This window comes from Sinocyclocheilus rhinocerous, unplaced genomic scaffold (genome assembly GCF_001515625.1).
Source record: "Sinocyclocheilus rhinocerous isolate Xijiao unplaced genomic scaffold, SAMN03320098_v1.1 scaffold166, whole genome shotgun sequence".
Lineage (NCBI taxonomy): Eukaryota > Metazoa > Chordata > Actinopteri > Cypriniformes > Cyprinidae > Sinocyclocheilus > Sinocyclocheilus rhinocerous.
The window spans coordinates 150,072-165,587 of record NW_015633186.1 but is presented as its reverse complement, the minus strand read 5'-3'; the positions used below and the strand labels follow the sequence as shown (position 1 = coordinate 165,587).

Here is a 15,516-nt window from a genome sequence, read left to right as displayed (position 1 = left end):
GAAATTTGAATCATATATTTATGCCCAGTATTGTTCAAGATTCTCAGTGCAATTTAATTCACCATGACATATATAATAGTTATCTTCATTGTATAATCAGAGAATGCTTTCATTGTCAAATGCCTGAACTTACATATAAGAGAATGTAATTTAGTTTATCATTAATAAAAACAAAGTTAAAATGGCTTTAGATCAATTTAATGTGTCCTTGCTGAATAAAATTTTGTTTTCTCTGAAAACAATATATAAAAAATATATCTCTGAAATATTTATGTTTATAATGTATTATATATTTTAATATTAAACAAAGCATCTAATTACAATACAAATTATGCTGATGATAATGATGATTATTATTATTATGAAAGACAACAATCCAAATGGACCATATTAACTTGATAGTATGGTTAAAATATAGCAAGGCATTCAGTCCATTAAGGATATTATAACTACACACCCAAAGGAAAGTCATTTCAGCATGAAACTTATTTGAACCCAGATATGAGAAAGAAATTTATCATTTAAGACATAAATGCAGCTGGATTATTTCCAATGGTTTGATAATGTATCTGTAAAACCAGAAAATCATCTTGTAGTTCACTATGTGGAAAGCCTCTCCTTTAGGGAAAAGAGTGAGGAGGTACGTGACTGACAGCTCATGTTAATACAATGAGGAGAAGCTCTGACTCCTCTGTGGACCAGTGTGTGTATATGTGTGCAATCTGCTCCTTAGAACATCTGTGAGCAAGACCTCATTTATCTACGCCCAAACCCACCTGATAACAGACTCTCTGGGAGGAGTGTGCGATAAATGGGTTTTCTAAAGATGGGAGAGAGGGAATACACATGAATTAGCTCAAGGGAGAGTTAGACGTGATTCAACTGTAATCAAATTCAGTAAAAAAAAATGTATGTGAGTAATTTTTTTTTATATGTTATGCTTAGTCATAATTATCATATACATGTGTGGAGTGGGTAATATTTTGTATGATTTTGAAAGGTCTCTTATACTCACCAGGGCTGCATTTATTTGATCAAAAATACAGTAGAAACTGTAATATTGTGAAATATTATTACAATTTAAATTAAGTGTTTTGCCTGTGATGGCAAAGCTGAATTTTCAGCAGCAGTCTTCAATGTCACATGCTCCTTTAGAAATCATTGTGATATGCTGATTTCATGCTGAAGAAACATTTCTTATTATTATCAGATCTGTGCTACTTAATATTTTTTTGTAAAAAAAAATTTTTTTCTTCTGTTTTTACTCTTACTCTTTGCTGAACAAAGTTCAAAAGAACAATTTATTTTAAATCGAAATCGTTTATAACAGTTTAAATGTCTTTACTGTCACTTTTGATCAATTTAAATGCATCCTTGCTTAAAAAAAATCTGAATGATTAATTTCTGAATAGTGTATATTTATGATTTATTGAAATCACTTTGAAAGTTAAAATAGCCCACTGAAATCATCCAGGAATATCAATCAGACAGATCCCTATTTTGTATCATAAACACAATAAAGACACACATCCATTATTAATACATATACCTTTATTTTATCTCTAATAATTCATATATGTATTTGTCCTATACATACATACATAGATCAAATTTAGACTTTATAATGTACAATAGATTTTCAATACTTTGATAGACAGAATAAGAAATTCTGCTGCGAAAGAAGAGGATAGGTCAGCACTGGACTGAAGCACACACACACACGCACACACTCACACACACAGATGCACAATATAGACTCACGTCTACGGCATGCACACACACACTGACTGAACTGACCATGGCTTATTACTTCTCTACCTCGATGCACAGCTCACACATGTCGGTTCGACAGAGAAATCGACGTCCTCACATTTGCCCACTCTACAAATTCAACGAGTCAGCACAGAACGCCGGACCACACGAACAACAAGACTCACAAAGTACACATGCACATACTTAGATGTCCAGTCCTACTTTTTTTTTCATGAAAAAAGTCTTGAGGATCAAGGCTGAAGCATTTGTAACAAGCACATTAGTATTTGGTTTCTGCTACTTAGTGTAACTCACATAAAGAAATATGTAAAAATAAATGCCAAAGCCCCCCGTTAACATTGAGAAACATGCTAGTCGTCGATCAATATTGTTTTTTTTCTTAGACTTTTACATTTGGTCCCCCCCAGTCCTGAATATTTGGTCCCATTCTTGTAAATGTTACATGTAAACGGTAACTGGGTAGGCAGACAAAGAGTTCCAGTTGCAAATAAACAAAATAAGCATTATGTGAATGAAATGCCACAAATGTCCCACAAATAAATACACATATGCCTAACAATTGGTACATATCCGCCAAAAGTAGGCTAAACACTTAATATCTGTTACATATACGGGCATGGTGGTCAAAGACACACACATACACACATATCCACTCACACACACATACACACCTGTGCAAAAAAAACTTTAAAAAATGTATGATTTGGGCCCTTGCTTGTCTCATAAAAAACATTCTGTTACATTCCTACTTTTACACTTTCCACATCTGAAATGTAAAATAAAAAACTATTTAACAAAAAATAAAGAAAATATATTCACAATGAGTGATGGATTCAGTCCCTAATCCACAAGCAGCTTCTTTTAAGTCATACTTACACATTTCTATAATGACAATAAAGAAACAAAATAATTTTTGGCCTTATATAAATGAATAAATGAAAAATATACCTGAAATTGGTCACAAAACCACAATATAACAATCTTTATGTATTTAGTTACTATTTAAGGAAAAAGAAATATTGTAGAAAAGCAATCTATATAAATTTTAGATTTTCATAAAGTAAAATTAACCACTTGTGCGTCCATTCCTGTTCTTATCCCAAACTTCACTAAACAGATATACGTTTGGGGTTGGTGAGATTCAGATATCAATCTGATATGCTGATTTGCTGCTTAAGAAACATTTCTTATTATCAATGTTGAAAACATTATTTTTCAGGATTCTTTGATCAATAGAAGGTTCAAAAGAACAGCATTTATATGAAATAATCTTTTGTAACAATGTAAAGATTTTTACTGTCACCTTTGATTAGTTAATGTATCCTTGCTGACTAAAAGTAGTAATTTCTTTCAAAAAAAAAAAAAATCTTACTGACCCCAAACTTTTCAACATTAGTGTACACGAGCCATATATATATAAACTGTTTATGGAGATCTAAAATTAACAACGGAAGGACAAAACACAAACTCAAGAACTTGCTACGGCAGTCAGTAGTTCATATGAGCGCTGACAGTGGTCACACATGGATGGCTAGTATAAGAATAAAACAATGGCTGTATTCGGAGGCCTGGCCTCACCGTCACACAATACAGGTAGCAGACTCCTCTGGGGTGAGGTGTGAAGGGAGGTCAGCCGAGGCCCTTACAGGAGACACGGGTCCCCTGCGTTTGTGCTACATGTCCAGCACAAGAGGAAATGTGTCACACGGCGTTGGTGATGACAATTGTGTCTCTCTGAGGGCCGCTGGACCCCGGAGCCTCAGGGGTAATGCTCTTTAGCAGACGCTACAGGGGTAAGCAGTGAGAGTGGTGAAAACTGTGAAAACATTTAAGCTACAGGAGGGTGTTACAGTAAGTCGAACAGCTCAACTACAAAGAAATATCTTGGAGATTAAACAACAGTGATATGTTGCAACTCTTGCAACAGCTGTGGGCTAAAACTCTCCTCTATGAGGCACATAATTACTCACCCCAAACCTGACATGCCAAAGGCACTGGTAGTTACATCACAGAATCAACAAAGGTTAACCTTGTGTCATTTTTCATCATCTGCCAAACACACATCCTGTGACTAAAGCACACACACTCATGGATGTATACAGTGACTGACAGCCATGTGCCTTGACGCCCTTTGATGTCTATCTTCACGTCTCAAACAGAGAAAATGTACAACGTTATCAAGCTGATACGTTGCAGCATAATTGCGTTTGTGCTGCTGTAATGTGTTTAGGTGTCGTTATTATATCTGGCTCACTTATTAGACCTGACAAGATACAGTAATGTATGTGTTTTGATGTTTTCATCTGTCTAGGCTCACCTGTTTGAAGGTCCCTTTGGTGGTGACTAGATGGTAGACCATGTAAGAAGGCACACAGATGAAGGAGGAGACTCCAATACAGTAGCCGAGAACTGTGGTCCAGAAAGGGTACAGGTAGTCAAACAGCCTCACCTCGGGAGGGAATGCCAGGAAACTCCCAATAATGAACTACAGACATGAAACAATGAGAAAAATAACAAAACTGTATTTGCATTTCTGACATGCTGAGATCTGGCAACAGATAACAAACGTCATAAATGAGAGGTTAAAGGGATAGTTCAGCCCAAAATGAAAATGCTGTCATCATTTACTCAACCTCATGTTGTTCCAAACCTGTTCCTCAAAAGAAAGTCATACATGAGAAAATGATGACAGAATTTTCATTTTTGGGCCAATTGTCCCTTTCAGTGTACAGTATTTGCATGTAAATGCGCTTTCTGGACTGGGTTTCTGTAACTCAGACAGCATAGTATATCAAATCATGGGTATGAAGGGAATGCATGAACTGATAAAACATACTTTGAATGCATTGTTGTTTTGGTATGTCGCCAAATGCATAAATGTAATGTAATAGACTGACCAATAGGAAGCAGGGACAGATGGCTACCCAGCAGACCCTCCAAAACACACCAGGAGCAAAGCCAAGCATCAGCTGCACGTCGTTGCAGAAACGTGTCGTCCCTGCACGCATTTTGCAAACAGACTTAGTGCACATCGCCTGAAGCAGCATATCGGATTACAAAACTATTGAGGTACATGATAAAATCTTGGGACTTATAGACGGTAGTTGAATAAGAAAGAACAGATGGACAACAGCAGAGTATAAAGTGACAGAAGTAGCTAAACAGTTTTATAGTTCGACATTATGACTTCTCTCCCTGCAGTAGTGACTAAAAATTACATTTTCATAGACTCTCGGGAATTAGGCTAAAGGGTGCACAGTCCAAAATAAAGAAATATAAATGCTAGGAAGTTCAGCAGTAATGTTTAGAATTTTTATTTTGAAGTTTTGTGGGAGTTGAGGAACAAAAATTGACATATCGAAAGCATACATTTTCTGGTTCCAGCCCAAAAGCCTCTAAGGGTCTATCTTGTCTAGACAACTCATTAAGAAACTACGTAGGAGTTTGTTTGCTTCATCAAACCAGCATGGATTCAGACCAGCAGCACAGTCAAAACTGATTAAAGTTATATTTTGAATGCTTAAGCTGCAATCCAATACATACCATAGAACCAGGAAACAGCAATGACCTCGAGGAAGACCACGGTGATAACAGCAGGGCCTGTGGCATACTCCTCAAATAGTTTAACAACAAACGCACCTCCCTACAAACACATTGCTTCAGTATTAAAAGGAATAATTAATGTGCACACTTTGGAAAATGGCATGTTATTTTGGTAAAATTCCGGACAGTATTTAAAGCCTATTAGAACTGAAGGAAAATCCCCCAAAGCAAAACAAAATTTTTGTTAGCTGTGCTGTTAGACTTACGTAGGTAAGAGTGGAGAGGGCGCCCAAATAACAGACACACACAAGGCCGAGCACAAACCATTCTCTCCTCCTGGCCAACAGGTGGGGGAACTCATCCAACATGGCTGTAATTACCCCTTCCAGACCTGCAAACTGTAGTGTGCAAACACACACAAGAGAGGCATGGGATGATAGAAAAGTAGGTCAAGGACCCATTGAACTTGTACAGGAATTAATTCAAATAATGCTCCTTAAGGTAAATACAGCACTCAGTGGATTTTGACATTATAATCAAACAGAAATAGACTACATATGGAGTTATATCATTAGCAGACTGAATTAAGCTATTCCTGACATGACTTCCCTAGTAAAAAATAAATATACTAAAATTAGGGCTGCACGATATATCGCTTCAGCATCGATATCGCGATATGCGTATCCGCGCTAGTCACCTCGCAGGATGTGCGATGTTTAGTATAGGCGACTGGTCGTTTTCTTTGCTCACACACAGACACGGTGTCTACACCGGTTGCGACAGCTGTACAGAGATACCCATTTTAAATACATTTAGTAGCAGAGCTACCGCACGCGATTTTCAGTGCTGGAAATCCATTAATCCTTTGTTGAAACTTCCGCGTCGTCGCGGAGAGCGCAGTTCACGGTCGCTTAGCAACAGCAGACACCACTAAAGGCTAGTGATGGGAAGTTCGGATCATTTTACCGACTCGGACCTTTGAGTCTCGTTCAGCAAAATGAACGAATCTTTTTTCGAGTCATTTCGTTCATTTTAACAAAATATAATTAAAATGTTACGTGTTACTTCCCTAATATGTCTACTACTTACGCAAACGTTGATCACACTACAAACAATACACTTATGGGGCTGTCACGTGATGAACGAACGACTCGGAAAAACCCGAAGACTCGAACCAGGTGAACTACTTGACTAATTCCAGTACAGAACCTATAGGATGTTGCGCATGCGCGACTGAACGAATCACTCCCCGAAACGACTCGTTCTTCCCGAGTCACATTAAAGATTCGTTCAAAACGAACGAATTGTTCAAGAACGACCCAACACTACTAAAGGCAAGCTCCCCAGCGCTGTGGAAAGGAGAAAGCGGCAGGACTGGCGTTTTCCCACGCGTTTTTAGGCGCGACATGTGAACGGCCTCAAAGTCTGTCTACACAGGACGCGACAAAGCGACCGTTGCCAATCATTTGAACTTTGCGTCAGTACATCATAAAGAGTAAACGTGTAAACAGCATCACTGATTATAATGGGTTCAGTGTCTTTTTCCGCGCCGCTAGCGTCCGGTGAAGACATGGTGAGAGACAGATGCACGTGAACACTGAATTCTGTTCACTTCTGCGTCTATTTGTGCCTGAAATACTGTGCTCTGCAAGTATCCTTGTAAACGCAGTTGCTTATGGCTTAGGTGAAGGGAAACGATTGAGAAAGAAAATGTATGTGTAACAGTATATTGGTTTACAGCAGTTTAATGTTCCTGAGGCTTTCTGTGTTATGAATGTTAATCAAACAACAAAACACAAAGAAAAATCACTTTTGTAGCTTTAACACAGATTTATTAGATTTAATTTATACAGTGAAGACTATGCAGTGTTATTTTACATTTGATTATTCAATTTCTGTACCTGTTATACTTACCTGAAAAATATTTATATTTATCTATGCTTGTAATTTGTTTATTTCCTATGCTGATTTACTCAGCATAAAATCACCCCAATCATTGATTATTTTTTCCCCCAAATAAACTATTGAAGTCATGTGGTGATTTTTTTTTTCATATATATAGCAGAAAAACAAAATATCGCAATGTGAGTTTTTTCCAATATCGTGCAGCCCTAACTAAAATGTATTTGAAATACATTTATTTCATGCTAGTATACTACAAATACATTTACATATTTATGTACTTCATAAAAATACCCTGCAATTGTACTTTTGGTATACTTAAAGTCTGCTAAACTGGAACAATTAATTTTGTAATGAATGCATTTTAATTGTGCGGAAGTAGTGCTGAAGTCCCACTAAAGATATACTATTTGATTGTGCTAAAGTACAACTACTGCAAGTATACTTTAGGTACACTTTTTAGGTCTTGCATTTAAAGACAATATTATTCAAAGATCACGCAATCATAAATAGTGACATTAGAACACATATTAGGCTTAATATTAAGTAGTATGTATTGTGCACAAGTAGTACTCCAAATAAAGTTGAGTTCAAATTTGTATATCAGTAAGTCCCGAGCAATGTGTCAATAAATATGTTAATAGATTTGAACTATGCTTAGTATGAAATAAATGTATTTTAAATGTATACGTTTTTACTAGGGTTGATTGTGTGTGTGGTCAGCATAGGGACAGGAATGGGTTAACTATGCACGCTGAAGACCTAATGTAATGAAACACTGTAGACAATACATTTTACTAAATTCAGAAACAATAAGCTGAGTAAACAGAAGGAAAAATCTAATTCATTAAGAGAGAATTGATTGGTTAGTATTTCAAGAAAGCAAGAAAGACTGACCGTGCTATCCAGCCCCAGCATAATTATCATGAGGAAGAATATGATGGCGAAGAACGTAGCAGCCGGCATATTGGCAATAGCCTCAGCATAGATGATGAAAAGCAGACTGGGACCTTAGAACACATGCATCCAATCAGGACAGGTAAATAAAATGGCATTTTAGTGTAAACAGCCATATCACATTGTAGTTTCAATGCAATGATTTGCAATTGATATTAACTGATATTCAAAATTCTTTAATTGGTACTTAATTGAATGGAAATGGTGCCATAAAGCAAGAATAAAGAAATTAGGTAGAAATGAAATGAGGTGCTTACCAGCATCTTTAGCTACAGTCTCCACACGTTGTTGGCGCATCTCTGCCATGTAGCCCAGCACAGTGAAGATCACAAAGCCTGACAGGAAACTGGTCAAACAGTTCACTGAGCTTGTGACCAATGCATCTCTGCAATTCAAAGAGAGATATAAAGATTTGAGCAAAAAGAAAAATGGTAAAAAGATAAATAGCTTAAACAGGGAGCGACAGAGAAAAGGGATAATAGAAAATAAAAACTAGATTTTTAGAAAGCTGGCGATTGCGACAAGTGTTGTGGGTGATTTCAGGCATTGCTATGGTTTTAAGAAAGGTTCCTGGTTTCTTACAGCACCAAGTCAACAGAGTCCACTTCCAAGTCTCTATCATATTCTGGTTCTCAGATAAGTTGAGATAATTTTTTTTCACACTTGTTTTTATCATAAATAAGGTTGCTTAGAGAAGTAATAGCACTCCTTTCCTCAACAAATCTAATGATTCATGGTATCATTTTTGCTATGGCCTGAACAATGCTGGAAGAGTTATGTGCCAAAGTGTGATACTTAGGATTAGGCCAACGTCAAACCTGCATAGAAACGCATGCAAAAAGATGCAGGGAATAAACTGTGACTAAAGTTCACATTTTAAGCTCAAGTTTGTGATAACAGAACCTTAGTGCAGATAATAGAAAATGACAGCAGTATAAATGTGAGCCAGGTGTACTTGTAGCAGTTGTTATGAAAGGGATTGTAGCTGGCAAAGGCCAGGAGAACACCAAAGCCTGGACCCAGAGAGAAGAAGATCTGCGCAGCTGCATCAAGCCAAACCTGAAAAAACACAGATGGAGTGATTTGTCTGTAAAGATTTTCATTCATCCATATCATACCTGACAGATGGCAGGAAATATGTGTTATAGGGGAAAAGGGACAGCAACCAACATGGATTGTGCAATATCTTAGGATTCAGAATGGTTGATTTAGTTGCCACTCACTGTAGTGGTTAAAAGTTTGCTCCAATCAGGTTTCAGGTAGAAGACCACTCCTCTCCATGCTCCTGGCAGGGTGGCCCCTCTTATCAACAGGATCAGCAGCACCAGGTACGGAAAGGTAGCCGTCACCCACACTACCTGCCAGAGAGAGTGATGAAGAAGCTGCTGATAATCAGTTTTAACTCAAAGTTGGCAGTCCTTTTTCTTTGAGGTTTCCTGCATATCTTACCTTGCCGGAGGTCTTGACCCCTTTCCAGATGCTGAAGTACACAACAGTGAAGATGAACAACAGACAGAGGGCTAGTTGCCAACTCACCCAGCCCAACTGATGAAGACCAGGGGACAGATGAACCTGCAAGACCTGCCGTCTAAGGACATGAGAGAAGTTGGTTGACAATTTATAAAAACAAACATAAAGGCCTGAAGCTACTACTGGGAGATAAAGGTGTCACAGAATAGTAAAAAAAGGTAACACTTTAGTATAGGGACAAATTATCACCATGCCCATTATTAACATATTGGCTGTTTATTAGTACCACATATTCCACATGACCATATTCTACATTCCTAATCCTACCCAATACCTAAACTTAACAACTACCTTACTAACTAATAAGCAGCAAATTAGGAGTTTGAGGTAAAAGTCATAGTTAATAGTTTGTTGATAGCGAGAATTGGACCTTAAAATAAAGTGTGACCAAAAAAGCTTAGGGAGTAGGAAAGGACTGATGAATGCAGGACAGTTAGATAAGGACAATGAGCAACATTTATATAGAAAACAGGAAATCCCGGCAGCACAAATAAAAAGTGGGAGCAATCAACTAAATGAAGCCTCTAAATCTCTCCTAAAGCAGCGGATACACAGACCCAGTCCCCCTGCATCTTTGAGAGAGAGTAACGCATTCTCTCTAAATCTCGATAGTTCTAGAAGCCTAGTGAAGGCAATGTTCTTAGCTCTATCCTTTTTAACCTGGACTTGCACTTACACGCACTTACATGCACTTACATATAGAACTCTTCAGCCGGAGAGATGGAGTAGTTGGTCCAGGAGACATTCAAATCGGTGGACAGGTAGTGGGTGCAGTTGGGAGTGTTCCACTGGTTGGTGCAGGTGGTCCAGGGCAGCGTGGCACGAAAGGAGGACAGGAGGTAGTAGAGAGCCCAGGCCATTATGGTATTGTAGTAGAAGGCAATGTAGAGTGCAATGATGCAGATGGCAAAGCCTATACCTGCAAAAGAACATGATCATGCAAATGTTTCTAGCACCTTCCACTTTGGGACAGTGGGTGACATTTAGGACAAAGTTTCATTTACATAAAATCAAGTTTCTTAAGCAACTGGCATTTTACCAGGTAAATGTGACAATTTCCATAACAGAGTCTTGGTTATCAACAAAGAGAGAGCGGAATCGGTAAGAAGTTTAGAGGAAGGTCAAGGGAGAGTGTACTATCAGCACAGCACATGTCAGTCTGTCGTTATCTCTCTGACCCTTAACCCGGGTTCTTGGTCTCAGAAGTCTGAGCTTTGTGAAGCAGACCAGTCTTACCCTTGAAGATGGGACAGATGTGTTTCCAGATGGAGATACACCCGCTGCGGTGAAACTGGCCCAAAGCCAGTTCCATGTAAAACAGCGGCACGCCACCAAACACAGCCATCAGCAGGTACGGCAGAAGAAAGGCACCTAATTTAAACACAAGGATTTAGACAGGAAGCGCAATTGAACTTCACGGTTCCATTGAATTGGTCTTAACACATCCTGAAAGCGCTATTGTACTTACAGAAAAGACGCTAAACATACACAAAAAGTTCCTGTTCAGACAAACCCCCGGGTTCCTGATTAAAGCTTTATACGTGAGCTTTTGACAGGAATGCTAGATAGCTATTGATTGAGCAGCAGCGAGCCAGATTATTAAACAACATGAGCAAGTCCCACCCATGAGAGCCACAATTAATGGTGTTGGTTGCGGCGAGTGTCTCCCTGGCCGCTCTATCTCTCATGCACTCCCTTTGCATGGTGAAACAGGAAATTACAAAGATTTTATTACTTGAAATTCAATGAAAGGAGACTAAAGCCTGTTTGTACTGACGAGGCGAACTGGATCGCACAAAGAGAGGAGACAACAGCAGAATTCCCCATTGTCTATTAGTTCTTTTTAAGCAAATATCACCTAGCTGATCTTGTCTCAAAGACGGAAATCTTTCTTTTAATGGGATGCTACACAATATTTGTTTAAGTGCATCACACTTATCTGTCTCAGAGTTGCCTGCAGCTTTAGTATCACTTTTGCCCCCCACGTTTGACCTTACCCCCTCCGTTTTGGTAGCAGATGTAGGGAAAACGCCACACATTTCCCAGGTCCACTGCATACCCGATCACCGACAGCAAGAAGTCCATCTTTTTGCTCCAGGTCTCCCTAGGTGGATCCAAGCTGGTCTGCTGGACCACCAGAGTCCTGAATGCCCCAGGGGTGCTGTCCCTGTCCGTCCCAGCACCCGCACCATCCCTGGGACTTTGTGGGGATGTGCTGGGATAACCGTTGGAGACCTGCCCAGGTCCGGAGCAGGATTTCTGACCCTTCTCCGCAACGCTGTCCGCAACAAGCCTTCCGTTTTCTTGTGACTCCTGTTCCTTCTCATGCTCTCCCCCATCCTCTCGATTCATCATCTCTGGTTGTTTCATCTCCATGGTGAGGACTGCTGTTAGGGTTGAGACGGTGGTCCTCTTGCACTGGCTGATATCGCTCCCATGAGGGGATAGAGAGCCTGGAGAAGAAGGGCCGGGTTTGGAACGGAGCGGGCTGGGATGGAGAGAGCAAGGAGAGTGTGACCGGGCCTTAACCTGTGCGTTTTAACAAGCTCAGGTAGGAAAACAGGGAAACACCGCTCAGGCCCAGCTGCAGAACAAAGAGAGGGGAATTTCAGATGGCGCTGGAGGGAATTTAGCATGGATTTACCCCTGTCATTCTCATACCATGAGAAAAACCATGTTGTTTTGAAAGATATCTGGTTTTGATTTTGATTAAATATGCCCTTACAACATGGGGTTAAAGCTGTAAAACACTAAGTGAACTCTGTACATGCCACAGCAACATTAAGCCTTCGGGAGCTGCCAAGGCAGTTATTTAATCTCATTTTCCTTGACACTGTTGTTACTTAACTTACAATAAGAGACTGTACCCGATGTTACACACAGATGCATTAGATTACAAAACATACACTTAGCACAGCCTTTTCCCTAATTTAAACAGATCTTATATACATTTATGGTACACTTACATTTAACAGTGAGAGTTAAGTAATTCCAAATATTACGACATGTTAAACAAACACATGTAAGACATGAAAGACTGTGCAACTATTTTATTTTTATTTCAGGACAGAAATGAAGGCTCAAACAAGTTTAACACTTGTTGATTGATCAATACACTGTTAAACATTACCAATAATTTATTATACTGTGTTTTAAAGTGTACTTCAGCATTCAAAATTAGCTGGAGGGTAAGTTGCTTCCAGCAACAGCCTTACTTTCCGCCTATAGCATTCTGTGAAAGCTGTTTGTAATTACTAGTTGAAATTGATGGGCAGTGATCCAGGTGGGTGAGAAGATATTAAGCAACTACTATTCATCACAACTTAATGATCATAATAATGTCAGAAATAATTGAGAGGGGAATACTAATTTTTTCCCTGCTTGCCTTTTCCTCATACTATAACAACTAACGCATTTCATTTAGTTTCCATCGGGGGATTTATTTCCGCCAAAAATGTTTATTATTTATTCAAAGTGAATCATTTGTTCCTTTAAAACACATTTATAACAAGTAAAAAACTATTAATGATTTTATGATGGCTGTAGAGAAGGTGGAAAGCGTTCCGCACTATTAAAATCAGGCAAAAAGTGAAATGTTAAAATGTTTGCACATATCCAGCATGGCAACTTATCAATACAATTAATTTGTTTGTAAAAGTTGATTCTTCAAACATGACTCAAAAATTACGCACAGGCACATTTTATGTGGAATGATTGAAAAAGTTCAATTAAAAAATAAGGACAAGCATAAGTTAAATTATCATGCCATATTATCAATCATTTGTAAATGTCTGCCACCACATATCCTTCTCATCCAAGTGTCACAAGAAGTTACAAGTTTTATCTAAGATGTTTTTCTGGACAAAGATTATCTGATTGGCAAACTGCCTGATTTTTATTATTTACAGCCCTATCTCTTTCTCCTTTCTGTCCGTTTTTCTTTGCACACACTAAATCAACCCACAAATCTTCTCTCTTTCACACACACTAAATCAACTCTCCTAATACTGAGCATCTCGGACACCTCGGCTGAATTTTTGTTCATAATCACAGATAATAGCGAGGTCAAGATCAGTGCAGCTGTGTTATGTTAAGAGTTTGTTCGGTGACCAGGATCTCATGCCAAATGTGTTTATCTATTACTCCACTATCTTCATTATTACACATCTGATATACACATAAATGCCAAATGAAATAAAGTTAATACGAACAGTTTTATAACCAATAGATATTGAGATAAAACACTTCCAGTCCCATTATAGCATTATTAGACCCATTAAAATGAGCTGCCAGAGTTCTTCAGGGTTCTCAAAAACCTCCACTACAGCAGAACTAGACTTCTACATTTTAATGAACTGAAAATATCTGTTAAAGTACAACTTTAACAAAATAAAACCATTGACAAAGACTCAATGGCATACATAGAAACATCAAAATGCCTCCTATTACACATGCAGGCACATACAGACACACACAAGCAAAGACTTGCAACCCAAACTCGCTTCATTATCACACACGGAGCCACAAACACCATGCACAGTGCAACCCTACCGTGCTGCGGTTGAGCAGTTCTGTGGGGGTCTGTGTTAGGGTGGTGACCAACACCGTCCCTGGGAGCCTGGTGCTCAAGACACACCCCCTTCACCCCTGCTCGCTCTCTTTCTCTCTCTTACTCAGTCTTCCTCTAATTTTTCTTTTACCAAAGAGTCTTTAACTTGCTTTGTGGTAGTCACCCTAAGGCACTTCACATCTAGTCACTTAGAATTAAGCTCAATGGTATAATTATGACCCCTGCTACCAAACATCTGTTCATGGATACCACAAGAGGCATGAATGGAGAGTGCAAGCCCTCGTTTAAAGCACATCCACATACTATTTATTTGTGTCAAAGGAGGCCTGACCTACATTCGCAAAATCTCACTAAGATATTCGACTTACCCATAGGATCTTAAATTGACATCAGGTTTAAGAGAAACTGCCTATTAGTTTAAAAGAATCACTAATATCCTCATAGACATGCTAGTCAAAAGGTTGGACATACCTATGACTCTTTAATATCAATAATTTTTATTACACATTTACGATTAATGTTAAACTCATCAAAATTAATGTTAAACTCATCAAAATTATAAAAAACACAAAATTCCAAACATGTATTGAATGGGTTTCTACTTTAAACACTTGTTACATATCCTTAATTATCCAGTCCAATTCTCTCTCTCTCTCTCTCTCTCTCACACACACACACACACACACATATACTGTATATATACTCTCTCTCGCTCTCTCTCTCTCTCTCTCTCTCTGTGTGTGTGTATATATATATATATATATATATACACACAGTCGTGGTCAGAATGTCACCCTTTCTTGGTAAATATGATCAAAGAAGGCTGTGAAAATAGCTGGGAATCTGAAGGGTCTGGAGAGATTCTGGATGAAGGAATTGTCTCTGATCTCTTGTCAGGTGCTCTCTAACCTCATCAGGCATTATAGGAGAAAACTCAGAGCTGTTATTATGCCAAATGGAGGTTTCAAAAAGCATTGAATAAAAGGGTGCCATTAATTGTGTGTGTCCAATGTGTATTAGAGAAAAACATTTATGGCATAATGATATTTCCCCCAATTTTAAATTCTTATTCTCCAATGAAAGGTTAGATTTATGTGAATTTTTTAAAATAAAAGATCAAAATGATTAACAATGCAGATTTATTTTCACAGCCTTCTTTGATCATATTCACCAAGGGTGCCAATAATTTTGACCACGACTGTGTATATATATATATATATATATATATATATATATGTATA

At 38.3% G+C, this 15,516-nt stretch overlaps 1 protein-coding gene and 1 long non-coding RNA gene across 4 annotated transcripts in view; one reads left to right on the top strand and one right to left on the bottom strand.

Moving 5' to 3' along the window:
• Positions 1-3,138: 3,138 nt before the first annotated feature.
• LOC107743629 (sodium-dependent serotonin transporter-like) overlaps positions 3,139-15,516 on the bottom strand; it is a 15,417-nt gene continuing 3,039 nt past the window's right edge. For 2 of the 3 annotated variants that reach the window (XM_016556963.1, XM_016556964.1), the window contains exons 2-14: positions 11,703-12,289; positions 10,942-11,076; positions 10,402-10,624; positions 9,625-9,763; positions 9,399-9,533; positions 9,131-9,234; positions 8,433-8,560; positions 8,116-8,228; positions 5,583-5,714; positions 5,317-5,416; positions 4,671-4,771; positions 4,091-4,258; positions 3,139-3,558 (exon numbers count right to left, since the gene is read on the bottom strand). In XM_016556963.1, the coding sequence (XP_016412449.1) occupies positions 3,475-3,558; positions 4,091-4,258; positions 4,671-4,771; positions 5,317-5,416; positions 5,583-5,714; positions 8,116-8,228; positions 8,433-8,560; positions 9,131-9,234; positions 9,399-9,533; positions 9,625-9,763; positions 10,402-10,624; positions 10,942-11,076; positions 11,703-12,081 (1,941 nt within the window). In that variant the 5' untranslated portion in view covers positions 12,082-12,289 and the 3' untranslated portion in view covers positions 3,139-3,474. Of the gene's footprint in view, positions 3,559-4,090; positions 4,259-4,670; positions 4,772-5,316; positions 5,417-5,582; positions 5,715-8,115; positions 8,229-8,432; positions 8,561-9,130; positions 9,235-9,398; positions 9,534-9,624; positions 9,764-10,401; positions 10,625-10,941; positions 11,077-11,702; positions 12,290-14,256; positions 14,356-15,516 lie in introns of those variants that run through there. The other variant, XM_016556962.1, reaches the window with a different exon arrangement.
• On the top strand, positions 5,742-9,723 carry LOC107743630 (uncharacterized). The gene is made up of 3 exons (XR_001640419.1): positions 5,742-5,817; positions 9,428-9,503; positions 9,653-9,723. It is a non-coding gene; the product is annotated as an uncharacterized LOC107743630 (long non-coding RNA).